This window comes from Poecilia latipinna, unplaced genomic scaffold (genome assembly GCF_001443285.1).
Source record: "Poecilia latipinna isolate Pla-1442-1.1 unplaced genomic scaffold, P_latipinna-1.0 Scaffold417, whole genome shotgun sequence".
In the NCBI taxonomy this organism is placed as follows: domain Eukaryota; kingdom Metazoa; phylum Chordata; class Actinopteri; order Cyprinodontiformes; family Poeciliidae; genus Poecilia; species Poecilia latipinna.
In genome coordinates, this window is record NW_015113033.1 from 151533 (window position 1) to 178916 (window position 27384).

The 27384-nt window shown below is 43.1% G+C and overlaps 2 protein-coding genes and 1 long non-coding RNA gene across 4 annotated transcripts in view; 2 read left to right on the forward strand and 1 right to left on the reverse strand.

The window, feature by feature from the left end:
* Positions 1-13719, forward strand: part of LOC106950685 (trinucleotide repeat-containing gene 6B protein-like) — a 22319-nt gene extending 8600 nt beyond the window's left edge. For both annotated transcript variants that reach the window (XM_015037697.1, XM_015037696.1), the window contains 18 exons: positions 339-776; positions 1405-4170; positions 4261-4407; positions 4549-4745; positions 5035-5097; positions 5185-5343; positions 5480-5617; positions 6358-6528; positions 6665-6778; positions 7542-7749; positions 7839-7991; positions 8159-8326; positions 9080-9226; positions 10363-10455; positions 10671-10880; positions 11059-11126; positions 12094-12233; positions 12847-13719. In XM_015037697.1, the coding sequence (XP_014893183.1) occupies positions 339-776; positions 1405-4170; positions 4261-4407; positions 4549-4745; positions 5035-5097; positions 5185-5343; positions 5480-5617; positions 6358-6528; positions 6665-6778; positions 7542-7749; positions 7839-7991; positions 8159-8326; positions 9080-9226; positions 10363-10455; positions 10671-10880; positions 11059-11126; positions 12094-12233; positions 12847-13372 (5906 nt within the window). In that variant the 3' untranslated portion in view covers positions 13373-13719. The remainder of the gene's footprint in view (positions 1-338; positions 777-1404; positions 4171-4260; positions 4408-4548; positions 4746-5034; positions 5098-5184; positions 5344-5479; positions 5618-6357; positions 6529-6664; positions 6779-7541; positions 7750-7838; positions 7992-8158; positions 8327-9079; positions 9227-10362; positions 10456-10670; positions 10881-11058; positions 11127-12093; positions 12234-12846) is intronic.
* Positions 1-16550, reverse strand: part of LOC106950688 (uncharacterized) — a 26039-nt gene extending 9489 nt beyond the window's left edge. Inside the window, exons 1-3 of the long non-coding RNA XR_001425664.1 lie at positions 16541-16550; positions 11509-11516; positions 2389-2394 (exon numbers count right to left, since the gene is read on the reverse strand). This is a non-coding gene — a long non-coding RNA (uncharacterized LOC106950688). The remainder of the gene's footprint in view (positions 1-2388; positions 2395-11508; positions 11517-16540) is intronic.
* Positions 15780-27188, forward strand: LOC106950687 (casein kinase I isoform epsilon). The gene is made up of 11 exons (XM_015037701.1): positions 15780-16070; positions 20886-21000; positions 21112-21222; positions 22314-22462; positions 22912-23140; positions 24193-24363; positions 24541-24689; positions 24796-24991; positions 25634-25773; positions 26911-26978; positions 27058-27188. Exons 2-10 carry the CDS (start codon positions 20925-20927, stop codon positions 26941-26943), a joined length of 1254 nt encoding a protein of 417 aa, XP_014893187.1. The 5' UTR covers positions 15780-16070; positions 20886-20924; the 3' UTR covers positions 26944-26978; positions 27058-27188.
* The last annotated feature ends 196 nt before the right edge of the window (positions 27189-27384 follow it).

A 27384-nucleotide genomic window follows, 5' to 3' on the forward strand; every position in this document is an offset into this window, starting at 1 on the left:
AGACTCAAGACAGCCATAACATTATGATTTTTTACAAGTGTATGTACACTTTTGACCACAACTGTATGACTTCGATTGTGTTTGTTTTTTATTTCTGTTTATTGTTTTATTTTGGTCCCAGTATTATCTGTTTCCTGCTAAATTAAAAGTTTATTGGTCTTTGAGAGAGCAAACTTGCATTATTATACCACATGATTAGAAAATGGTCTCAAACCAACACAATTGTTTATCGCAATAACTGCTGGGACAATTTATCGTGCAGCAGTTTATCGTGACAGGCCTCGTTGTGAATCTTACATTAATTCCGATGTCGTAAACGAGCTTTTTTGACGTTTCAGTGCCAGAACCAGCCAAGCCCTCCTGTTCCCAGCCGCTCGCCACCCCAGGCTCAGCGTCCCCCAGCCCTGGCCCCGTTTCCCCGTCGTCCCCCAGTCCTGGTGCAGGTGGGGGTTCCGCCCAAGTCCCTCCTGGTGGCGGGAACAATGCAAAGCAGCGAACTGCTGTGGCCAACGGACAGCCCTCCTCCGCCTCGTCTCCTTCTGGAAGTCAGAGTTCGCAGCAGCAGCAGCGATACATGTCTAGAGAAGTCCCACCGCGATTTCGCTGCCAGCAGGACCATAAAGTGCTACTGAAGAGGGGCCAGCCGCCGCTGTCCTCCATGCTGTTGGGGGGAGGGGAAAGCAGTACGGGAGGGGTGGGAGGAGGCAGTGGCTGGGATGTTGCCCCGTCCTTACAGGGGGCAGAAAGCCCCAATGCAAACGCCGACGGAAATACAGGTGAGGCTAAAGGCAACCAGGTGTAGAGCAGAAAGATTAAACATGCAGATTTCTGTATTTCGATGTACGTTTAGCTGATGTTAACTGAAAACATAAATCTAGAGAAAAGCAGTTTTCCATAAATGGGAACTTTGTAGAAGAAACACTGAATGCCTTTTGAAAAACAAATCACAGTGTTGTTCTAATAAGGGGTGCACCGATTGCCCTTTTCTGGCCGATCACCAATATTTAATAAGCCTGACTCACCGATTCCAATTTTGGCCGATACCGATTTCTTTTGTCTGAAAAGTTGCTAAATATAGTAACAAAGTTGCCAAGTCGGCAGCAGTGGGACGACTATTGTTAGCGGCACATGTGCAGGCGTGACCTGGTGGGTGAGTCAGTCGGTCAGATCTCCCTCAGGCAGAGCTAAAAGGAAAAGTGACTGATTTTCAGACCTTTGTGAAGGTAGATAAGATTGATTCCTCATGCAAGAACCACCAAACAATAAGGAAGCCTGTGCCGATTCCTTGGTGCAGAATAAAACTGACCAAGTCTCCAGAACTGTCGTATCCTTCAATAGATTTGGTTGAAAACTGGAGGAACCCAACATCCCAGTTACAGTAACTTCTTCAACTTCTGTCCACAGATTCCAACGTGGGTTCATCCTCCCCTTCACCCCCCACCTCATCCTCATTTTGTGTTGCTGCTCTGTCGTCTTCTACTACTACTTCAACTTATGCAAATTCCACATGGGGGGCCGGCTCCGGCGGCCAGTCCTCCTCTCAGGGCTGCGGGAAGGTGTTTATGGATGGGACTGACCTGGATGACTGGCCTAGCATCACTGCTGGCCCCAAACTGATTTCTGAAGGGGCTGGAGGAGGGATGCAGGAGCAGGACTGCCCTGGTAACAACAACAGTAGTGCCTCATGGGGGGAGAGAAACATGCAGCAGAAGGGAGGAACTGCAGGAGGAGTACGAGGAGGAGAAGGGAACATGGACAATCTTTCCCCACCTCGCTCTTCTCCTCTTTCTTCTTCTTCCTCGCCTATTGAATGTGCTCAGCCAAGTGGTGTGTGGGTCTCCTCCGCCGCGTCCCAAGTGGAGGTAGACCAAGGCTCGGCAGCATCTTACAATTCCAAAGTCTCCCATCTTCTTCCTGGGCCTCAGGAGAGCCCGTTGGGTGGCAGCAGCAACGTCCCTGGTGCCAATTTCAACCCTAATGTGAACCCGTCTGCCTGGCCCGCCCTGGGGCAGAGCGGGACCTCCGTTCCGGCTTGTAGCGCCTCATCGCAACACTCGTCCGTGACTTCAGCTTCCTCATTCTCTGCCAGCACCACTGTCATCACCACTCAGACACTTTCATCTGTGAATCAAACTGGTCTCTACCAGCAGCACACTGAAACCGCTGTGGGGGCCAAGACTGGAGAACAGCAGCAGCAGCACTTAGGAAATCCAGGGCCAGAGCCGTGTTCGGGCGGGGCGGGGAGAGAAGCGGGACCAAATCAGGAAGGCGTCAACGAGGGAAACTCTGAGGTTGGCGGTGAAGGTGAGGCGAATACTTCTGGGTCTCTGTCTTCCTCCTCTGCTGCCTCGTCATCTTGGAGCGCCATGCCTCCGGTGACCTCCGAACCTGGCGCTGGTGCCTCGCAGGCGGACGGGTGGGGCGGAGGGGGTACAGGAGCTCAGGGGCACGAAGGGAACGTTTGGAGGTTTGGTAGCCAGGACGACAAAGCCGGGTGGGGCAAGGGGAATGGCGGGGGGTCAACCAACCCAGTTGTATCTCAGGGAGCTTGGGAAGGAGGAAGTACAGAAGTGAATTGGGGCGGCACCGCAGAAAGTGTAGGTTCTATTAACTTAGCAATAGGAAGTGGAGGAGAAGTGGATGGAAGCAGCATCAGCAGCAGCACGGACAGCGGCGGCGGCGGCTGTTTAGAGGACTCTGCCTCGCAAAACTTAGCAACTATGACAAAAGCTTGGGACAATCAGAAAGGGATGGAAGGTGGAGACGGGACAGTCGGGGAGTGGGGAGGCCCAGGAGAGCCGGGTGGAGCTGTCGGAGGCGGTGGGGGACATTCGTCGTCGAGCGGCGGTGGATCTGTCGCTGGAAGCGGAGGCGGACAGAAGGAGCGCTCCGCGCGGCACCATTCCGACCATTCCTCCGGGGCAGACGTGGCCTTACTTAGCATGCTCAACAGATCCGACCTGGACCCCCGAGTTCTGTCCAACACGGGCTGGGGCCAGACTCAGATCAAGCAGAACGTGGCCTGGGACCTGGACACCTCAAAAGGTGTAGGGAACAGAAACGAAAGAAACCCTTCATCTTCCTCTGCATTCTCATCAGCAACCATAAACACTACCACCATCCGCAGCTCCAGGTACCCCTCCGAGAGCGGTTCTGCGTCCAATGATGTGTCATCCGGCAGCCTAAACTCTGGCCCCGCTACGCCCAGGGACAATTGGGAGGGTGGCGCTACGCAGTCTACTGGTGGTCCTTTTATGCCTAGCAGCACCATGAGGAAGCCAGGATCGCCGGAAGACGACATCCAGGGCGGTCAAGGAAAGGCAGCTGGAGGATGGGGGGAACCCCCACCTGACAAAGAGGGCAAAGGATGGAGGACGGACGACCAGCAGTGGGGAGGTCACAGAGGAGGAAGGAAAAACTGGCAAGACTTTGAACAACAGGGTAGCGGGTGGGGAGACGGAGCAGAAGACAAAGGAACAGGGGGGTGGAAAGGATCTACAAGAGGAGAAACGGGTGGTTGGGGAGAGGAATGGGGCAAGAGAGACTCGGCTTCTGGGGCCGGGTGGGGAGACGGGAGGAGTAGAGTCGGAAGCAACTCCGATGAGGGATCCTCCTGGGGAAACGTGGACGAAGGGGGATCTCAGCGAGGAGGGTGGGGCAGTGGAGGAGATGTGGGTGGAGGCAAATCCCACCAGGACTGGGGGGGCGCCAAACCCAACGCAGCACAGATACCAAACAGCCAAGCGGCACCAACGAAAGCCCAAAATCATCATCATCATCATCAACAGCAGCAGCAATCACCGGGGGGGTGGAACAGCCAGCCGAGCGTCGGAGGCGGAGCTCAACTTTCAAAGAACCAGAACCAAAGTTTGGGGTGGACCTCTGGCCCGATTCCTCAAATCTCCGGAGGCACGGGGGACCCGCTGGAGCCCAGCGGCTGGGAGGAACCGTCACCTCAGTCCATAAGCCGGAAGATGGAGATCGACGACGGCACGTCAGCCTGGGGGGACCCAACGCGCTACAACAACAAGAATGTGAACCTGTGGGACAAGAACAGCACCGCGCCGGGGTCGAATCAAGGCCCACAGGGTCCGCCGCCGCCAGCGATGCAACAGCAGCCTCCGAGACGGCAGCACAGCATCAACTCCAACCCCGGCAGTGGAGCAGTGGGTAAGGGAAGCGGAATAACAATCAGGACTGATTACAAGGCGTCCGTTTTCCATAGCAAATTATAAAACTAAATGTTCAATTCCTTTACAGGCATGTGGGGTGGAGCTGCACAAAGCGTGGATGATGGTACAGCGGCTTGGGGCCAGGCGTCGGACGCTGCGACCGGCTGGGGAGAACCGGACGATTCCAGCAAATCATCTGGCTGGAGGAACCCTTCACCCAACCCCAGCAAACCTGGTAGGAACCGAAACCTTTACTTATGCAGCTCCAGTGGTTTTTGAAGATTTTAATCCACTTTTTAGCACCAATACCCAGTTCTTCTCAAGAATCTCTAGGCTGGGCTGCTTCTTAAGCCGTCTTGCTTTGTTTTTGCTGCAGGAGTGAAGTCGGTGGACAGCTGGGGCGGGAAGGGCGATGGCCCCATCGCTGCGTCCCGGCACCCGAGCTGGGAGGATGACGAGGATGGCGGCGGCGGCGGCGGAGTGTGGAACAGCGCGGGTTCTCAGGGAAGCGGCTCGTCATTTAACTCTGGAGGCTGGGGACAGAGCCACCCTGGGAAGAGAGGAAACATCAAGGTTAGGAACGGGGCGACCTTTCTGGAACAGAATCGTTTTCTTTCTTCTATTTGCTTATTTTTTAACTTTGTTTTTTACTCTTTTCCCACATTGATGGAAACAAAGACGCTGTCGATAGTCTTTCAATCCAAACAGATAATCACACAGCCAATGATAGATGTTTCATGTTGCGTCCATCTTGATTTTCTCTTTTTTTTAACCATGTACATCATTATTTATGGAAAAATAACTATTTTTAAAACTTTTTTTGCTTGTTTTTGATTGAGAGCGATGTTTGGGTTTCTTACAGAGTGGAGGAGGCGACAGCTGGATGAATCCAGTATCACGCCAGTTTTCCAACATGGGTCTTCTGGTAAGAAGTTCTCCAAAAATCCCAAACCCCTTCACTTTTATAAGAAGTTATCATTAAAAACATTCCTATTTTTATTTTTTTTCTTAGGGTGATGATCCTGGGGTGGATAAAAAGATGGACGGGGACAAGAGAGGAATAAATGACTACAATGGAGAGATGCGAAGAGGAGGACGAAGCGGAGGAGGGTACCGCATGCCTAGTTCCAAAGACATGGGCCCTGGTGACATGGGACCCTACGGTGATAAGGCAAGAGTCTTATTATGCTATATTTACGTAATTTCAACATTACATTGAAATCACAAGTCACTTGAAACTGTTCAAAGCCTTTAGTTTGACTCTCAGCACAGAGTTGCTAATGGTTGGTGGCACGTTGTTGTTCCAGATGGGTGGCCATGGAGTGTTTGTTGCAGGTGGAGGAGGGATGTCTCAGCCTCGAGGGATGCACCAGCCTGGCATGCATTCGATGAACGCGTCCCCAGGGTTACGGGCTCAAGTGCCTCATCAGTTCCTGTCTGCTCAGGTTGGCTGTCCTCCATCGTCTTCTCCTTCTTCTTCTTCTTGTTTTTGCCAAACAAAACAAGTATTTATCTCGCTGGTACCGCTAATTTTTATGGTACCCAATGAGAGTCATAGTCATTGCAATTTTGCTGGCATCTTTTAGTTGTTTGGTTCCCGTGGTAACCTGTTGTCGGGCTGTGATGTTCTCCGCTACTTTCATTATTGATTCTGGTTTTAACTCAGAAATGCGCCACAGCATCAGGATACAGGTTTCACACCAGCTGGATTCAGAGTTGTTGCTATGGAGACGGTCAAAAACACAAGTGGCTTGCACTTGCGGCTGCAAATATTTAAATATCACAACGTTGTGTAAACAATGACAACATAAAGTGATTTGTCTTTTTTTCAGTTGTTCCGGTCTGTGATTGGGCGAAATTCGATTGTTGCATCATTATCAATAAATTTCAAGAAAATGGTCTCAAAACGACAAAATTAACTTTTTTCAATAATCACTGGGGCAGCAAAGTTTGTTACATTTTCCTTATTTCTTCATTCCTCAGCGCCTATAGACTGTGGCGTATTCCAGCTGTTGAGTAGAAAGTCTTGTTTAGTGACAAAAGTACATAACGTTCCCAAAGCACCTGGAATCAATGCAATTCAGTTTTTTTATCATGATTCATTTAGTGTCACCAAGCCCCCATTTTATATGTAATCTCTCGCTCTATTTTTTTTATTTTTTATTTTTATTTTTTAACCCTACAGGTGCCGGGTCCCATGCTGAAGCAGATGCCCTCTCCTGGTGGCAGCGTAGGGGGAGTGGGAGGTGTCGGCGGGGTCGGTGGTGTCGGTGGAGGAGTGTTCCCGCCTCAGATTTCCCCGCAGCAGCTTGCAGTGCTCAGCAACATTTACCCCCACATGCAGCAGTTCCATCTGGTACGCGCCAAAACGTTACGCAGCTCACCAACATGAGTCACCCGCTGGCGACCCTTTCGCAAGAACGAATCGGCCATTCAAGCGATTGTTGAACGTTGATTTTTAAAAAAACGTTTCTTGCCGTCGTCTGTGGCAGGCTTGTCAGCTGCTGATACAGCAGCAGCAGCAGCAACAGCAACAGCAGCTCCTGCAGAACCAGAGGAAGTTCCCCCAACCTCAGCCTCTCAGGCAGCAGACAGACCCGCAGCAGGTGAGCATTTCAGAGATCTTCTTAATCATACACATCTTTGGTTCAACTGCTCTTCCTTGATCACACAACAAAGAAGAGGCCACTCTGTCAGGGCTGCCACTGTTAGCCGACGTCATCCAGAGACATTCAGAAGTGTTGCAGAGCAAGGCGTGGCGCCTCCGTGGACAGACTCCTCCGGAGAGGGTTGTTATGGTTGCGTTTTTGTTTTTTTGTCTCCCCCCCCACCCCACTTAAGTTTCAGCGGGTTGAGTTAGGTTATTGTGTTGCTAAGCAACATGACTACACAATGAGATTCACAGTGATGGTTGCTGAGTGAAGACAGTTTTATTTCTGTTTGCTAAAGCGTTAGCCACCGCAGCAGTGGAACAAGTGAAGACATGAGAGGTCGTCTGATTGGACGTTGGGGTTAAAAGCCATTTCATTGCTTTGGATGATTCTGGATGACCCTTAACTAAGTTCCAGTTCAAAATCTGAATGATACAAAACTGATGATGCAGATACAGGCAATGTACACAAGTACCCAGACTTTAGTTTGTTTTTGATTTATAGAACTACAGATAAATAAAGGATTATAATATAAAGTTAATAAAACACAAGATGATGAAACATGTCTAAGCAAGTATACAGACGAGTGCAGCCAATATGTTTTTTTGTTGGCGTTTCTTAGTGGGTGTGGCTTATAATCAGGTGCGCTAACTAGTCCAGAAATTATGGTACTTGCACATTTTCTCATTCTTCTTCCTTTGTGTTTCTTTCTTCTCAGCTGGCGAGGATCATGGCGATTCTCCAGCAGAGGCAGCAGCAGCAGGTTGGAGTTGGAGGAGCAACACCTGGAGGAGGGAACTCCAAGCTGTCCCCCTCTCACCTGGGAGGAGGCGTATCCAAACAATCCATGGTAGACCCCCTCCCACACACTGGGATGGGGGGTCCCTTATCAGATCTTCATGCCAAATCACAAGGAATGTATTCTGGTACGTTCCTCCAGACAGCTGATGTTTTTACTCACCCATCAGCCGGAGTAAAGGATTGATCCAGGATTTTTTTTATTTTTTCTGGTCAGGGCTCACAGCTGGTGGCAACCTGTCGACACTAGAACTCAGTCCCATGATGGGGGGCATGAAGGACATGAGTGGACAACAGTCCCGCTTTAAATGGATGATGGAGGGACATTCCCCTGCTCCGTCTCCTCCAGACACAGCCCTTCACAAGAATGGTAGGCCAGCAGATGGTTCCCACTGGGATTTTTTCCCCCTGCATCTCCAAACGTCACACCTCCGCTGCTGCCGCGACTGCATTACTCACTCGCCATTCAGTGTATCTGAGCGTGGCGCAGCAAATGACTAAAGCTGTTGTGTGTTGTTTTTTTTTGCTATCCGCAAGGCCCTATACCCAGTACGATAAAGGTTCGAGGAGGGTCTCCGTACTCCCAGTATGAAATGCTGGGCAGTGAAGGTTTAGGGATCCCACCTCAGGGCTCTGCAGACAGCTGGCACCGAACTCCTGGTAGTAAGATGGGAAACAAACCTGCCACTTCAAGCTGGCCTCCAGGTGTGGACATGCTGCTTCTTTATCATTTTATCTGTTTCCATCTTACAGGATCAGTGACAGTCTGAGGAAAACTTTACACTTATGTTTTTACAAGTTACATAGAGCTGCAACCTTCAATTATTTTAGTAATTGAATTGATAAATTGGCACATTCTGCAGATTTTTTTTTTTATTGATCCACTGCAGTCTTTTATTTACACAATATCAAAAAATAAAGAAATCAATTCCCTTTTTAAATAAGAAAGTGCTTCATTGTTTAAAATGTAATAACACAACCTTCATGTAGTGTATCCTTGAATATTTGTAGATTTTTTTTTCATTAACTATTCAGTAACTGGATAGCAAAAGGTGCTTAAGAGAAGACTTCTTTGTTTTGTTTTTTTACAGAATTTGAATCAGGTGAAGCTAAAGCTAGGTTTTCTGGGTAAAATGTATTTACATTTTTTTTTTTTCTTAAATGCAAGTGTATATATATTTTTGTACAGTTTTGGCTTCATTACTGCTCATGGTATACTGTTTTTCCAGCAGGTCAACGATTGATTTCTAAAAAAATTTTGTCCATTATTTCAATAATCAATTAATCACAAATAATCTGATTAATTGTTTCAGCCTTAAAGTTAAATAACAGCAGATTAAAGATTGTAATTCAGAATTAGTGAACACTGAGGATTGTAGAACGTAGCCAAGGCTTTAAATTTTAATACATGCAAATTACCCAGATCATTTAAAGCTACTCATGTTTCCGTTGTGACAGAGTTCCAGCCCGGTGTGCCATGGAAAGGAATCCAGAGCACTGGGGACCCAGAGTCTGACCCCTACATGACCCCTGGCAGAGTCCTCGGCTCCCCTGCATCCCCAAATCTCAATGATCCGGACCACCCATTACTACGAGACAACATAGGTAATTCACTCCCAAATATCTTCCAGTTTTTAAGTTCCTGGTTTGAGTGTTTACATATTATCCTTGAGACAAAAGTACATGATGTACTAACTCTAAAAATGATGCTTGGACCAACTGAAAGATAATAAACTCTTATTATACCACATGTACTGTTAGTTGCTGTTGGATTATATTGTATTTATTATATAGTCAATGTTTTAAAATCATTTTTTTAAATTTTTGAATAAAATAGTTTACCAAGACAGGCAAAGACATGATAGTGCCCTGGTAGTTTAACAAGATTTTCTGAAGTTTTCTTGCTTCATCATAAAAATGTTATCAAACCTCTAAGCCTCGTTCACATTATAACCAAATATCAGGATTTTATGTGATAGCTTAACAGAAAGCAACACATAATCATAGAGTAGAAAGAAACTTTTTATAAAATTTCTTAAAGTATTTTTGAGGTTGAATATAAAAGCATAAATTAAGTTCCTTCCAAAAGGGAATGACCCTATTTTCTGTTGAAACACTTAATTTTTTTTTTTTTTTTTTTTTTACAATGGCTTAGTTAAAGTACGGGACTAAATCTACAAACTTTTCAGGTTTCATGTGTATCCCATAAAATGTCAATAAAAAAGATTCCTTTAAGCTTTTTTTCCTAAAACATGGTGAAGCTGAAGAGTAGCTACCAAAAGCAAGAGGCTCATGGTTAATATCCCGGACAAGCCCCCAATTCATGTTCTTTTTCATGTTGTTGAGCTGCAGCGTCAAATGGACAACTGAACAGGAAATGGGTAATAGTTTTTGTGACAGCCATTCAATAATAAAAGTCGTCAACAAGCGGATCTGCCCTCTCTCTATGCGTGCTGTTAATCTGTGCTCTCTCAGGTGCAGCCAATTAACCCAGTCTAGCTAACAGCAACTGTTGCCGTACTGTAAATCCTGTGAGGATTTTAGATAAACTCTAAAGGAAATGCCACATTTCTAAGGAATAAATAAAAAAGAGAACACTCCTTATCGCTGAAGCTTCACTGCTCTGTGTATTGTAGCTCAGTCCAGCCCGTTTCCTGGAGCCCTCACACGAGGACAGTCTTCTTAATGGCTCAGTATTTGGGCTGTTACTTTCTTTTTGCTGATGTTTGAACCGTTTGTAGGGCCAAACCCCTCCCTCAACACCTCGCTGCCTTCACCTGGTGCCTGGCCCTACAGTGCCTCAGACAGCCCCCTCAGCAATGCACACAGCACAGGTCTGATTTCTATTTTGCTTCTTCTTTGCATTCAACTCCTTTTTTTGCCCCACTCATTAATTTGGAATTCAAATCACTACATGGTCGTATGTTCTGTGTTTTAGAAAAGTTTCCCCAGGTTTTCTCTCTGCTAAGCTGTCATATCTGCAACTTGCCTCTGTGTAGCTTGCATTTCATAACTCATTTATTTCTCCCACTCTCCATACCCCTCCCAGGAAAGTACTCTGAGTACAAGCCCAGCTGGCCTCCAGAGCCCATCGGACAAAACAAATTATGGAAGACCAATCGCAATAGCTCGCAGCTGCCGCGTCCCCCTCCTGGCCTGACCAATCAGAAGCAGGCCTCGCCCTCCCCGTGGGGAACTGGAGGTCCGCGGTTGGCTCGGAGCTGGGGAGGGATGAATCAAGAGTCAAGATTTGGGTCAGGTACTTTGGAGAGAGAATTGGTTTCATAACAGTTTTTTTTTTTTTTTTGTCAGCTTTTGTTTTGATTTTATACTGTTAAGAAAAGGTTTCATGTATCATAGCTTCTGACTAGCATGGTTAGCATAACAGTGTTTCTGTTTCATCCTCTCTTTTCCTGTTACACGTTTGTTTTTTCTAGGCTCAGCTTGGAGTGATGGTACCTCTAGAAGCAGCTGCTGGCTGCTGCTGAGAAACCTGACCCCTCAGGTAAGGACAGAGGAGGCTCACATGGACACAGGAGACTAAAAATATCAGCATTGTTTGGAAATTTAACTCAGAACAATAATTACAGTAGCAGAGGTAGGTTAGATTTACTTGTCGGTAACCTCTATATTTTAGTCAACGTCAATATTTGAATTAGTCATCTAAATAAACTATATTTAGGCAGGTTCACATAAAAGGTTTTCTGATAAAAGATCTGTGGGATACAGAAAGTTACAATCCCTTTTATGCAAAATCCTGAATGTTGCTCACTGATAACCAACTTTTAATCTAATTTTATCATATTTTTAAAGTGATTACATTGTTTTTTTATGATGCAACTGCTTACTGTGTGAAAATAATGCAGTCCCTTTCAAAAGTGGCACACCCTTTAAGCTGCGGACAAACTCAAGAAACTTTTATGTGATGAGCCAGACAACGTGATATGTAATTTTAAAGTGGAATAAAATCCTGGACTTTTCCAAATTTCTCACCTATAAAAATCTGAAGTGGATCTTTGGATTTGGATTCAGCCTCACCGACTTCCATAAACAAAGAAAATAGGATAGTTTAGATAAAAGCGTATTCATTCTCACACTCTAAAATAAGTATTATCAGATCAAACAGACTCTGCTAGAGTTGGGCTGCAGAGATAACTCAGCCATTTAATGAGGATTAACAGAAATTACTTTTTCAGGACATTCCCCAAACACTTCTGGGCTTACATTAGTAATGCACACCGATTATCTCGCTGGAGACGTTGTAGCGGTCTATCTCACCGTAATGATTAAGACATTATAAATGAATTCAATGCAAAGTGCGATGTCTGCATTATTAACATGCAGCTTTTCCTCTGCATAACCTTTCTTACACAACCGCTGACATTCCTTGACCTTTTCTGGCCCAATACTGAATGAACCTGGTGAAATGTTTTACACCAAACATTATTTTTTTTTTCTTTTTCTGATTCTAGATTGACGGCTCCACGCTGAGGACTATCTGTATGCAGCACGGCCCCCTGCTGACCTTTCACCTGGGCCTAACCCAGGGCAGCGCTCTGGTTCGATATAACAGCCGGCAGGAGGCGGCCAAGGCTCAGGGTGCTCTTCACATGTAAGTTCACCAGCAGCCCGGATCCAGTGCTTCTCAAATATTGTTTATAAAAATAAAACGCAATAGATGCTTTAGAGCTTATGGTTGTAAGTAGGGAGGAAGTTACCGATTAATGAGTTAATCTAAGGTTGATTATTCCCATCAGTCAACTAATAAGCGGCCAGAACCAGTTTCCTCTTGTTTTAAATTCCCCACTTTTATGACTATATTCTGATAATTTTATATATTTTTTATATATTTTGTTGTCTTGACATGCCCTAGCACCGTTTTGAAATATAAGGTGCATCTTGCATCTCACTCCAGACTCCGTTTGGACCGTTTCTTTTTCCTGTTGTATGTCTCCGCCATCTTAATTCCTGTATCATCTGGCTCCAATTAAGGAAGACCAGGGCGCCCTCTGCTGGATGGCGGCTAACCTATAGCACAAAAACATGGTCTAAGCGGACATTATTAGTTAATCAATTGATTTCTTAGATTGAAATTAGTTCCAATCGATAATCATAAGTCAAATAGTTTTTTGCGGCTCTAGTTATAACATAAGAAAACTTTGAGAAGTTTAATGACTGAATAATGTTGTATTCCTAAAAGACGTCTTCCTTGACTTGCCTTCCAGGTGTGTTCTGGGAAACACCACCATCCTGGCTGAGTTTGTGAGTGAAGAAGAGGTTGCACGCTATTTTGCACATTCCCAGGCCGAAGGGGCCGGCTCGGGAGGAGCGGCGGGCAACGGCGCGCCCGGTTCATCCGGAACGGGCGCGGCCGTGGCCAGCAGCGGCGGGAGCTCCCCTGGGAGTGAGCGACCGGCGGTGGGTTCGTCTTCAGGCGGAAACGGCGGCGGAGGGGAAAGGTCGTCCGGCTCCGGGTGGCAGAGTCTCGACGGTACAGGCGCGTCTTCGGAAGCGTCTTCGGCCCAAGGACCGGGGCTCGCGATATTCTCCCAGTGGAGCACCAACGGGGCCGGGGAAGGAGGCGTCGGCGGGGTGGAGAGCGGGCGGTCTGGGCTGTGGGGCGGCATAAACGCAGGATACCCGAGCAGCAGCCTGTGGGGAGCGCCTCAAATGGAGGAAAGGCACCAAATGGACGGCTCCGCCGGACTGTTGCCTGGCGACCTGCTGGGGGGAGGGGCCGACTCCATCTGATGAGCCCACCTAACGAGTAGTACGATTGGATTTGAACACACTGATAGGGCATACACTGGGATACATATGTACTTAATATGGCACACATATTTACATGGTATGCATATTGATGTACTGAATACATACCCGTGCGTACATATACTAGTATGCATATTAACGTGCACACACTTAAAGCAGAAATGTGAGACATGCTTACACACATTCTCATGGCCAGACTTAAGCTATTATATATATGAAAAAAACAAAAACAAATGCAGGGACTGTTAGATGTGTATTCAGCCTTTTTTTCCACACATGAAGATTTCAACTGCTTAGACTTGAAACCTGAAAAAGAATGAAAAAGAAAAGTCAGTGAGTCTTAAAGACTCGACTGGATCACAATGTGCTTAGTAAGTAGGGGGACTTTTTAACCGATTTACATGAACATGCACACACCAAATACAGAGAAGCCTTCAGACAGACAGGCACTGTAAACAGCATTACCTTCATCATTATAAGAGAACACTGAGGAGCGCAGTTTGTATTCACATCCCCTTAAAGACAGAGATTGAATCCAAACACATGCAAAACGGCTCTGATCCAGATCAGGGCTGTATCTTACTGTGTATGTTAAGTTTGTTTTTTTTTTGTTGTTTTTTTTTTGTTGTTTTTTTTCTTGTTTCGTTTGGATCTATGATTTTAATTTTTGAATAGTGAAATTTTGAGAAAAAAAAAACTAGAAAAAAAGTCATTGATCTGTTTTCAGAAATGCTGACCTCCTACTGTTGTTTCTCACGCACTCTTTGGTTTAGTTTTTTTTTTTTTTTCTGTTATTCGTTCTCAAACATGTTTGTTACTGTTGCAGTGATACATGTTTAATTGCTGGCATTTTCAGGCTACGATGCATTTCTCCACGTGTCGATGCTGCGTGCGGCATCACACACACTATGAGTATGAGTGAGACTGAGACCAAGTAAGTGGATTATAAACCACCGCAGTCGCTGTGCATGTGTGTGAGAATGTGACGATGTGTGTACGCATGGTAATGCCTGTCATAATGTGGGCAAGGCTGCTTACTTATACAGAAGGTCTATACAAAAAAATGTTATGAGTGCATTTGGTATTCTGCTGTGTGTTAAGAAATATTGGCACTAATGCTTTTTTTTCCCTTTTCATTTGAAGTGTTTTTTAGTAGATATGTCTTTTTTTATTGTCTGACCTGCAATAATTAAAAAAAAAAGAAACATTTTAATGACACAAAGAGCTGAAGGCATATGCGTTGAGAAAAATGGACATGCCAAATCTTATCAAACTGTGTGCAGTGGGAGGGGAGGGGCGGGGCGGGTTGTTTACAGATACAGTGTAAGCGTTACCGTTCGTTTTTAATGGTTTGTTGTTGTGTATTTGTTTTAAATTAAGACAGGCTTTAACACTCCTGTTCAGTGTTTTCGTTTTGAGATTTTACAGAAGAAAAATTTATTTAAACAATGAGAACAAGATTAATAAAGATGAAAGTATTGGCTTCTAAGTTTGTCCTTGTGGTTATTTTTTTTTTTTTTTGTCATGAAATGTACACAGCTCTCGTCAGAAATTTGCATAAATTCATCTTGGACATGGATGTTCAGATTAATTGTGTGCTTTTCAATGCAGTTGAGTCATTATGCAAGGACAACTTAAATGTGTTTTTTTTTTGTTTGTTTGTTTTTTACCCAAGAACTGAGTGCCCATGTTTACATTTTTGGGGAATTTTTCTGTACTCTATACAATGTCAATATTCCACTTAAATATTTAGTATTAGGTATAAAACACAATTGAAACAATTTACAATTGTGGTTCTGTGTTTAGGCTGTGAGAGGAACCCATTATGCACAGAATATACACACTTCATTTAGAAAAGACACCAGGTTGTATATCCTCAACCGATTTGGTTCACCTTAAAAATAACAGCTAAAAACACCTAAAAGATTAAAAAAAAAGATGCTATTTATGCCAACTATGAATGTTTGTAGTCTTCTAACCAGAATTATGTGAAATTTCTCTCCTGTTTGGTGATTCGAAATGTGAATTTTCAACTGTATCTCTACCTCATATTAGCAAAAATATTATATATATATATATATATATATATATATATATATATATATATATAATGGGTATTACAACTAAGTCTTGCAGCAAGCCCTGTGTCAGTCATCGTTTTACCATCAACACACCAATCCAATTTAAAACCAACGTCACAACTACAGTCAACAATGGCTTACAGTTAACTGTTTACTTGCTGTAAAGTACTAACGCGATATAAAAAAAGATAACGCGTTTAACTGTCAAAATTCTATTAAGTAGTTCCTTTTGGAGCGGATAACAGTAACTAGAAATTTAATGAATGGTGAAATTAAATAAAGGAGGCGTAGTTAGATTTGACGTTCCAGTTTTAGTACTGACGTGACAGCCAGAGGGTGACATCATCGACGTTGTGAGCACGTACGTCGTTAAGTAACGAGAGGACGGGAGGCAAATCAGAGTGGAGAACGGCCGTTTGTGCTGCTGGAGCTTCTCAGGGACTATCAACAGGGAGCGCAACCGACGACTGAGCTCAGAGCTGGGGGTATGAGAGCTGCCATAATCCGCTCCCATCCTCCTCTGGTCGGTTTCTTGTCCGACTGACAACCATCGGATCAGAAGCTCCACTTAACCAGCTGTCGGACGAACCCGATATCGGGTGAGTGTTGGGTCGCGGAACCATTAAAACCGAGGGGGAAAAGAGACCCGATTCGACCGAAGCGGAGTCTCCTATTCACGGCTTACAGGAGAGGGGGAGGGGGCAAGTACTAGGACTGGCTGTCTACCCTGGCTAGTTGAATGCATGTAAGGGTGCGGTTGTAAGTAAGACAAAAATTTTTTTTGACTTGTTCAACTGGATTAATGTGAAGCTTTCTTAAATATAGAACCTTTTCAGCAGTACGTCCCACGGTTCGGGTAACGTATTCCTCCTACTAGCATAGTCGTAGCGGCTAACAGTCAACTTACGCTGATTCCTGTGGCTTGTATTTCTAACGCAAACTAGTAAAAGCAGACATAAGCTGTTTAAGTCACCTATTTATTATTTTTGTCAAATTATGACTGTAAATGTTTTATACATTTTTTTTTCTAAAAATCACATCGCAGCACTTTGTCAAAAGGAATACCGACTGAATTGTGCCACTACAGCTACAAAACCGTCGTTTTGTTAGCATAAATGGGGGGAGAAAAAAAATGCGCACAAAATGTGGCATCCGTTGAATTCAGAACAAAGTAGTTGTTTGTAGTGACAGCTGTGAGGGGCGTAACGTTAGCAGTGTTCGTGTGATTGCGAAATAATCTGGTTTTGCGTGACTGACATTGTTTTCTTTCTTTTTTTATTTTAAGAGTTCTGAGTAGATGTAATTTCCTGTAAAAGTGCTCCAAACAGAAGTTGTTTAGATTGATGCAAAGCTGAGAAAAAAACCCCAAAATATTTCCTGCTTTACAGTCGTCACTGTGAGGTATTAAAGCTTAAACCAAAGCATTTCAGCTCCTTAGTACATCATGTTTTCGCAGCTACTACTAAGACTCCCGTTGAACCAGCAGATGTGTACTGTACCATCTTGACCAATCCACTCTCCTGGAGACGATTACTACCGTAATAGCACATGTTCTTTTTCCAGTGCAGTGTGACAGGCTAATTCCAATCGCTTCAGCTTATGCACTCACGCTGTCTCCAAGACCTGAAAATGATGAATTTCTCCCATTGCTGTTGAGCTTATGATACTCACACTTTTGAGAATCCTAAAATCCCAGTCATAAGGCAGGGCTAAGACCAATACAAAAGCATTTATTTGAATACATTTATGCTAACAGTACATGCACCAGCCTGGAGGATACAGAGGAATAGAGTTGAGCGTTGTGTGTCTCTTGTTTCTGAACTGAGTGCCCTCTGTTTTAGTTTTGTAATTATTTTACTCCTCAACTCTGGTCTTTTGTTGCAACGCCAGTTCCACACTCTTGTGTGTCATGGCCCTAACCCTTTATTAACTCTGATCCGTCTGCGTCTGTCACATCTGCTGTGGCGAGCTGCTGACATTCAATTTAAAAAAAAATTTTAATTGTTGCCCATGTGCTTTGGATTTTTTTTTTTGTGCTATTAACTAGTTTTATCATAAAACCAGAGGATGTATTTATCCACCTGCTCGTAGTCAAAGTTTTCTAAATAATTACAGTTTTGTGGGTCCGTTTTCTAACTAATGGCATACAACAGGCTTCTTTGGATCTTAAACAGGTACTAAATGTTAAATTATTATGGATAAAAACATGAAATAAGTAAAATAATCAGAGAAGCCCCAAAAAAAAAATACACTTATAAACCTTAATTGGACTTTTTTTTTTTTTAGCTTAACCATCACTGACCAGTGATCAACCTTTCAAAACATCCCATATGTAGTGAGTGAGTTGCAAGATGACACACAGGGAAGCAAGAAGAGGTTAAATGGAAGCTATTTTACTAAGTCTGAAGGTGTGTTTATAGTTTTTTTTAGGCTGAGAGAGAGCAGAACTTTAAAGCTGCAGTATGTAGCTTTCCTAAAAAAATTTTTTTTTTTTTTTTTTTTTTTACATATATATTTGTTAAAATTGTCACCACGTTGGGCCAGTGTAATATGAGACAATCTTTGAAAAGATCTTCCCTGATTTGTTAATGTTAAAATGTACAGCTCCTGGTCCAAAACAACCAATCAGAGCCAGGAGGAGCGTCTAAGCGCTGTCAGTCAACCACAGTGTAAGTGTGCTAATGGTGGAGAAACAACTTATTGTTTTTCATTATTTTATTGAAATTTTAAATTGCTATGGAAATTAGTTGTTTTGGCTAGACAAATACTAACTCAAGATATCAGTTAATGTAATTCTGGCTAGTCAGAATGTTAATTCAAGTTATCTCAATTAATTAAATGAATGAATTGATGTCACCTAATTTGTTTGGAGATGTCTTGAAAGGAATTTAGACTAGTCAGAATTATAGATCCATATATTTCTAATTTAGTTTTGCCTAGTCATTATTTTCTTAAAGGTGTCTGCAATTTAATTTGCACTAGTCAAATCTAAAAATCTTAAGATGGCTTGAATCATGGTGTCATTCAAGATATTTTTGACTATTCAGAACAAAAAGTGAGATCTTAAATCTACTTCATGACTAGTCATAATTTATTTTTTTAATATCATAAATATTTGTTTCTGATGGTCAGTAATTAATCGTTGATATCTCACATTAAAGCTCCCTCACAAATTAATGGTAGCTGTGATGTCATTTATTCTAGACAGAATCTATTTGAGAGATATCGCAAATGGGTATTTTGTCTCGTCAAAACATAATTAAAGATACCTTAATGTACTAATGTGTCTAGCCATGCATCAATTTTTAATACCTGGAATACAACCGAAACTGATTTTATGTTAAAACTGCCTGCCATACTGGTTCTCGGAGGATTGTTGCCTGATTTGTTCGAGTTGTCTTCAAACTGAACTTGTTTTGAAGATTCAGATTTTTCTCTCTTGAGTAAGATAAACCGAGGTCGTTTTGTGGTCCCATCCAAGGAATCGATATGTTATCTGTGTGCTTGTTCCCTCAGTATGAATGTGTTTGTAGGCTCGGTCTGTGTTCTCCGTATTCTCTGCATTTTGGAAACGGCACATTTTGTCGACACGGCGTTCCCAGATTTAACATTGGGAGTAAACCCTCGTCTAATGAGCGCCGCTCCGCAGCTCTGGGCTTTCTGGAGTTCATCACACAGACCCAACGGTCCGAGGGCTCTGACACAGATCCAGCCAGCCAGTTGCTCTCCGTCGCCGCGGCCGCTCATGCCTCCTTTCCTTCGGCGTTGCCAGCCCAGCGTGGCAGAGAGCTCAGCCTCGCTTTTGGCAGTGGCTGCTCAACGTGGCGTGGTCGAGCGCAGCGCTAAATAAGTGATGATCCCGCGCCGCCATCACGTGCGAGCTTGGCTCAGAAATTGCTCTCGATTTCCTCATGCATCCCGAAGCCTCGTGCTCGTGCAGCATCAGGTCCTCCTCGTTCCTCTTCCAAGTTTAAACCGGCATTTATACGTTGGCCTCTTTTTCTTTCTTTTTTTTTTTCTCGCTCCTCCTTTCTTCTGCTGAGCCCAAAGCAGTCCTCCACCCCATCATCCCTAGCTACCCTGCAAGTTCCACTGTTTTTTCTTTTTTTATGTTCTTGAGTCTAGATGTGTTTTCCAGCTAACGGGATGCATCGTCTTGTAAACGTGGAGAGTTTTGCTGGTATAAATTCATCATATGAGAAACCGAGTCTCAACAAAGACTTGAGTCATTCTGTCACGTGGCAAAATAAAGAAACTGGCTCCACGTTTAACACTGAAAGGTTTTTGACCAAGGGGAGACTGATATGAACTTAGTTTTGTTACAAAACCGTGGTGGTAATGTCATAAAAGTGATAAGAGCTGTTTATTACTACTTTTTATGTAACTCTGAGGCTGTGACTGCATGGCACAGCAATTGTAGCCTCTCATGCACAAATTCTGCTCTTGACTAACATTTCCTTTTTATAAGGCGTTTCTTCAGGACACCAGTCACACAGAGAAGTGTGATTTATGCCACTAAACCAAGATTATTATAGTTAACTGAAATGAACAAAACAATGAAATCTGAAATTGAGAGAACATTTTTGTTGACTGAAATAAATAAAAACAACAACTAATGGGGGGAAACTATAACCAGGTGGAACTTGTAAAACTAAAACATTCTGAAATGAGAGATAGACTATGCTTTGTCTTTGTTTATGAATCTATTGATTAACTTTTTGATCTGATGTGAAATAAATTTTTGTGTGTGTATGTATATATATATATATATATATATATATTATTTTTTTCTTTCTTCCCTCCTCTCGGCACTTAAGCTTAGCCCACAAAATGGTGACAGCAAAAGTTTGGAGGAAACGCCATGAGTCGTTTGTTGTTCCACAATAATTGAATACATTTTTTGAAAATGGTATCTTCTGTTAAGCATTTATTAACCAATCGATGTACACATAATCACCTTTTAGTAAACAAATGAGCGAAACTACAACTTTAATAAAAACTAAAAAATTATATAACTAATTAAGAAAAACTAGCAGATACGCTCTAAAAACTAGTCAAAACTAGCAGTTAAAATGGAAAAACTGAATCATAATGAAAAACCCAAAAATGATTATACAGTAACTGCATATAACCATTTTTAATAATAAAAAAAAAAACGTATATTTATTGATGCACTCGTTGAGCAAACGGCGGAGAAATTGGTAACATACGGACAACGGACAGTTTTAAGGGATTTTACACATTAATTTGAATTTATCGAGCCAACAAATCAAAACTCTTAAAATAAATTTATCACTATAGATGACAAACGACACGTTGAATGACCACCCTTATTTTGACCCCCAAACTACGTCTTAATAACGAGCCACAGAGTTGAGAATGTGTTTATATGTTGCTTTTTTTCCCCCCTGTAGATCTACGTTGTCCGTTGATGACAGTGACACCTCGCAACCATGGAGCTGAGAGTGGGGAACAAATACCGACTGGGGCGAAAGATAGGGAGTGGATCCTTCGGAGACATTTACCTCGGTAAGCATGGGAGGGAAACTGTTCCTCACCTTCCTCCATCGTCGGGCAGCTCAACCTGCTTCTCCTGCGCGTCCCGTACAGATGTGGTTATTTCTGTCTGCTTCTCCTCAGGTGCCAACATTGCGACGGGCGAGGAAGTCGCCATCAAGCTGGAATGTGTGAAGACCAAACACCCACAGTTGCACATTGAAAGCAAGTTCTACAAGATGATGCAGGGGGGAGGTGAGCCGCCTGCTGCTTCAACGCGCTCTGCAGGATTTTTCAGCGCATTCCTTCACAGACGTTGCTGCGGCGGCGCAAAAACATCCTGCTAAACCTGACGCTTGAACAATGAAATTTAAATTCTCTTAATTTATTTTTTTTTTTTAACCTTCAGGGTCAGTCTGGGATTTTATTTTATTTTTTTCAGTTTGCTGAAATCAACCACTTTTATCCTGGTTTTTATCTGTTTTATTGAGATAGTTGAGTCTTACTAGAAATACCAGAGAATGTCGTATTACTGTTGGCATGACGATAGACAAATAACCAATTAAAGGTTTTCACATTACAGTAATATTACCAAATGAAGCCTAGACAGGAAAGCAGATGCTGCTCTGAAATGTGTCCACTTAGCAGAATCAAAATGACCTTTGTAACTATTTTGTCGTTCATCAACCAAAATATATATATTTATTTATTTTGTTTTTAACTGATGTTGTACCACAAAAATGCTTTCCCCCCATTTTTTCAGTGGCAAAGAAGTTCAACAGATTCTGCTTGCATAATTTCCATATGCTGTCAAATCGGAGTTAAAACTTAGTTCTGCTTGTGTTAAAAAGTTGAACTTGTTAAATCTGTGTCATTAATTGATCAAAATTAATGCGTTAAAAGTCATGTAACTTTTCCTTACCCTACCTGGGCACGAATACAGTTTATGTATTACTCTGTTTCATCTCCACATATTCCTCAATATTCAGTTAATGCTACTTTTCCCTTACCACCCTTGCAGTTTTAGTGTTTATTCAAAACATGATCGTGTGGGAAGCAGGGATGGGTAATAGAACGAGCAACCTGTCTGTGTTTACATGGCAGAGTGACTGTTTATTCTAGTGAACTGATTTACTTCCTAAACACAAAGCACCACTGTTGAGATGATGATACTGCTACACAAAAGAAACAGCAGAATAACCAGTCCTTCAGTATAAATAAAGGCTAAAATTCACCTTAACACCACTTAAATCAACTTTGCTGCAGTTTTAATGACTCTTTTTCAAGACAATGCTGTTGTTCTGCCACTCAACCCTACATACTCCCGTTTTATTTTATCTGACCAGTCGGGATCCCGTCGATAAAGTGGTGTGGCGCCGAGGGCGACTACAACGTCATGGTGATGGAGCTGCTGGGGCCCAGCCTGGAGGACCTTTTTAACTTCTGCTCCAGGAAGTTCAGCCTGAAGACGGTCCTGCTTCTGGCAGACCAGATGGTGAGACTCAAACTTCGCCTTACAGAAACACTCAGTCAGCCACTATCAATGTGAACGAGATATTTACGCTGCCAGTAGAGAAGCATGATAGGAGTGACTCTTTCTGCAGCAGCTCAGTGTGTAAACATTGTATACGATTCCCTTGAAATCTTTTTAGAGGATCTGGATGTTTCGATTTCCTCTCCTTGTCTGCTGTCGGCTTTACTCTGTGTTGACTGAGATATTTCATATCACAGGTCAGACTCTCGACTCACCTTTTGCCCCCGACATGTTGGCATGTCAGATGTCCATATGGTCATCCGATTGGCTGCTTTTCAGCCTTGCGGGGTCGTGACCTTCCTGTCCTGACTTGTCCCGCTGCCACTACCAATCTGTCCTCCTTCTGTCCGTTCACCTAAGAAGCTCTCGCGCGGCCGACTGTCGGCGTAACAGAAATGTTTCCTTTCCAGATCAGTCGCATCGAGTACATCCACTCCAAGAACTTCATCCACAGAGATGTGAAGCCAGATAACTTCCTCATGGGTTTGGGCAAGAAGGGCAACCTGGTGTACATCATCGACTTTGGGCTGGCCAAAAAGTACCGCGACGCGCGCACGCACCAGCACATCCCTTATAGGGAGAACAAGAACCTGACGGGAACGGCGCGCTACGCCTCCATCAACACGCATCTTGGAATCGGTGAGACCCTGACGCGAGTTTCACTGCGATATCTACAGAGGGAGAATGATGCCATAGTCGTTTGTTTCACAGTGTTTGCGCATCAAACCCAGAGGTTTTCCTCTTATCAGGGTCGCTCTGTTCTGGCTCAGCTACCTGATAATCTGGGTCACATTGACCTTTGCCTGGTGGTAGAGTTTAGTGGATGCACAGACCTAATTGTCCTTGGAGTTTTCTGTGTGTGTGTGTTTTATTTTATTTTATTATTCTTATTGAAAATGTATTGGTGGTGTATGATGGTTTTCAGATGTGGAAAGGTTTGCTGCTACCATCTCATGAACAGTTGATGCTCCTTTTTGTTCAGACATTCTGATTGGTCACAGCAACTGATGCTCCTGAATAAAGCTAAGAGGTGTTTAAAAATAATGTGACTATGGCTGAGTGATATGTACGGAAGAGGATTAGAGCCACTGGAAAAAAAAAAAATCTCGGAATTCGGACTATATCTCACAATTCCGAAAAAAGTCAGAAGTTGTTTTTTTTTTTTTAGTCCCTAATCATTTTCCGTAGATTTGGCTTAAAATTTTATTTCATAGTATTCTGATTTTAATTGATTTCTTCTACAAAAAAAAGAGGCTTTTTCTCTTTCTTTCCTTAAAACTAATTATCGAATGACTGAAAACATTTTCAAAATCTGGCCTCCAGTCATCCTTTCTGTGAGTTGTATTAGGTCTTGAAGAATTTTTGTTCAATTAAGGAATAAAGTAGTTTTAATAAGAAAAAAGCTCCTTAAATGATTTTTGTAAGTGTCGGCCACCCTAACAAGAATTATTATTGTCATTAGTTGACAATCATCTCAAATGGGACAATTAACCAACTACTTTTTTTTCTGCTTTCAAATTAGATTTTTCAAGCAAGTATTTCTTATACTTTAGCTCCATAATATTGCCAGAAGTTGAACTCTACCAAGAAGTAAAATTGCAACAATTCTTTAAACCCCCAGATGTTTGTCCTTAAAATCATCAGGTTTAGTTCTGTCTCATTCATGCACTCCTGGCACTTCGTGTCCACAGAGCAGTCGAGACGTGACGACCTGGAGTCCCTCGGTTACGTCCTCATGTACTTCAACCTGGGCTCGCTGCCCTGGCAGGGCCTCAAGGCTGCCACCAAGAGACAGAAGTACGAGCGAATCAGCGAGAAGAAGATGTCCACACCCATCGAAGTTCTTTGCAAAGGATATCCTTGTGAGTCCTCAGGCAGCTCCTGAAACCATCCACAGCTTCTGTTGTTTAGTTTGTTCTGCTTAAAACGGAACTGGGGATTCTAGTATTTGTGTCGACGCTTGCAGGTATTCTGACTTTCCTGTATATTCACTTTTTCTTTCGTTCTGGTTTTTTTTTTGTTTGTTTTTCTTTCTACAGCCGAGTTCTCTACATACCTGAATTTTTGCCGCTCACTCCGTTTCGATGACAAACCGGACTACTCCTACCTACGCCAACTGTTCAGGAATCTCTTCCACCGACAAGGATTCTCCTACGATTACGTCTTTGACTGGAACATGCTCAAATTTGTATGTTGTTTTTTTCTTCTTCTTCTTCTTCTTTTGTATCCAAACTTTCCTTGCTTATTGAAACCTTCAGTGGAAATCTCCTAATATGGCCGATTGCATTTCTCAGGGCGCCAGTCGATCAACCGAGGATGGGGATCGTGACAGAAGGGCCGGGGACGAACGAGACGACCGGATTGGAGGAGCCCCCAGGGGTTCTGCGTCGCGGGGCCTCCCCTCGGCCCCCGCCCCAGGTGCTCCCAACAGAGTCCGGAATGGACCAGAGCAAGCCATCTCAAACCCGGCCTCACGGGTCCAGCAGTCTGGTAGGTTACTGACTAAAACACATTCCAGTTTTAAAATTTAAAGGGGCAGTATTATGCAAAGTTGACTTTTTTACGTCATGGTATGTTATTAGTCCTTCATCTAAAACATACCTAGTGTGTTTTTGATCATTTCATGCACGTTTAAGAAATCCTGTAATCTCCCGTGGCAACCGTTCAACTAGTGCAAAATGCTTTGGGGGGCCAAAGCATTTTGCCCCCTTGAGGACAAACGCTTCTCCTCAGAGCTGCATTTTACAAGTTCCCGACTCACAGAGCAGCCCTCCCCCCACTCAGCTCCTTCAGACTAGCCAGCAGCAATTAGCAAACACCTGGTGGATTTTCCCATCTGCTGTGCTCATTATAGTAGCTGCTTCTCAATGAAATGCTGGTTAATTGAGAAGCGATGATGTGATGACTTCCTAAAGGCAGGGTTTCTTAAAGAGACAGGACAATTTAAAGTCGTTAAATTAGGAAGTCATTTTTGATGAGTACAGTATTTTTAGAACGCAGTTTACTTGATTGTGCTGTAAAATGATACCAAGTGGCTGTAAAACGCATATTGCCCCTTTAAATCACTTTGCTGACTCGATGTTTTCTAGAAAATCTTCATCAGAAGCCCTCTCTTATTTCTCTTCCCTACAGGCAACACGTCACCTCGTGCAATTTCCCGCGCTGAGCGGGAGAGGAAGGTGAGCATGCGTTTACACCGTGGCGCTCCTGCCAACGTATCGTCCTCTGACCTCACGGCCCGACAAGACCAGTCCAGGATTTCCACGTCACAGGTGAGACGACATTCAAGGCACTGAGTTTTTCCAAGCAAAACTGTAATCATCCTTGAAATTAGAACCCTCCTTCCTCACAAATATTGTTTTAAAACAAGAGGTACATGGAATTGATTTACTCATATGCTAGATTAGTGTTGTTTGCACTGTTCCCTGCTGGGATCAACTCCAACATTAAACCTCTAACTTCTGATGTTAATCTCATGAGATTTTGGAGGTAATCACAGCTTACTGTTTCAGTGTTCAGCAATAGAATTAATTCCCCTTGAGATTTGCTACATTTTCCCACAATACATCTCCAAACGTTGATGTGTTTGATATGATGGACAAACTCGGTGTATCACATGGTTGACTGTGAAGAGGTGTAGCAATAAAACATGCCTCAATAAAATTCAGTTCATTCAGTTGTGAAGGCTCCTCATTAGCATTAAATGTCTGAGTAATCTTAGTAATAATGGAGAGTTTTGCAAGTATTGTTTTGCAAGATTTGCAGCTGTAATTGCTGCGAATCTTGTATAAATCTGTTAAAAATGTGTTTTTTCGAATTGAAAAGAAAATTAAAACCATGTATAATTTTCCTTCACTTCACAATTATACCCTACTTGGTGTTTCACTTTAAATTCTCCATATGAACATTGAAGTGAGTGTACCGTAGCGAAGCAAGTAACCTTTTGAGTAAGCAAAGTTACTCAATAGGGTTGTTGCTAGGTAACCAAAGAGTGAGTGAGTTCATTGATGCTACTTGCTTAGCTGGCTGTGAGTGGTTGAAAGAGAAGTCTTTCTTCTGCCTACATCTCCCAGAATGCTGTGCGATTCAGCGAATATTCTATCAGATATTGATCATGTGTCTATTGCAACATGTATAGTTATTGATTTATTGACTTGCCCTACTGCATTGTGTGGAGCCACAGCTGAGTTGGAAGTTTATAAAGTGACTTTTAAGACAAAAAAGCCAAAATCAGAATTGGCAGGGCAGGCTTTTTAAGCATCAGTGATTGGCCAGAAAACTGCAATCGGTGCAGCTCTAGTTTACCTTATGGGAAGTTAAATCCATTCAAATCCATCCATTTACATTTCAGTTTAATATTGTAAACTGGAAGTTATTTGCCTTAAACTTTATTCCGCCGTCTTTTGCAGGTCAGCGTGCCATTCGAGCACATTGGGAAGTGAGATTTTGCAGCTCCTCATGCACACACATATGACAGGTGAGTTCAAATTTGACATTTTCTATTGTTTAGAAATATAAATACAAAGTCTAATTCTCATCCTTTGTTGTTTTTGCAGGGCTGCAAGGAATTTTTGTCACTATTTTTTTCTTTACCCCCAACGTTCTTTATACTTTGTTTATTGCAAAACTGTTCAATGGACATGCAGTTTTTTTGTTTTTGTTTTTTTTAAATCTTTTTTCTTTTTCTTTTTTTTGCTGCAACGAGATATTAAATGTTTAAAGGATTCAGGAAAATACACGAAGGTGTTCAACATGCGTTCTTAAACATAGGATCACCACCACAACACATCAATGACAATGCTGCACCTTGACAGTTGCTCATTCCCACCCTGTTGTTGTTTTTCCTCTAAACATTCCCTTGAAAACAGTCAGCATTGAAGGAG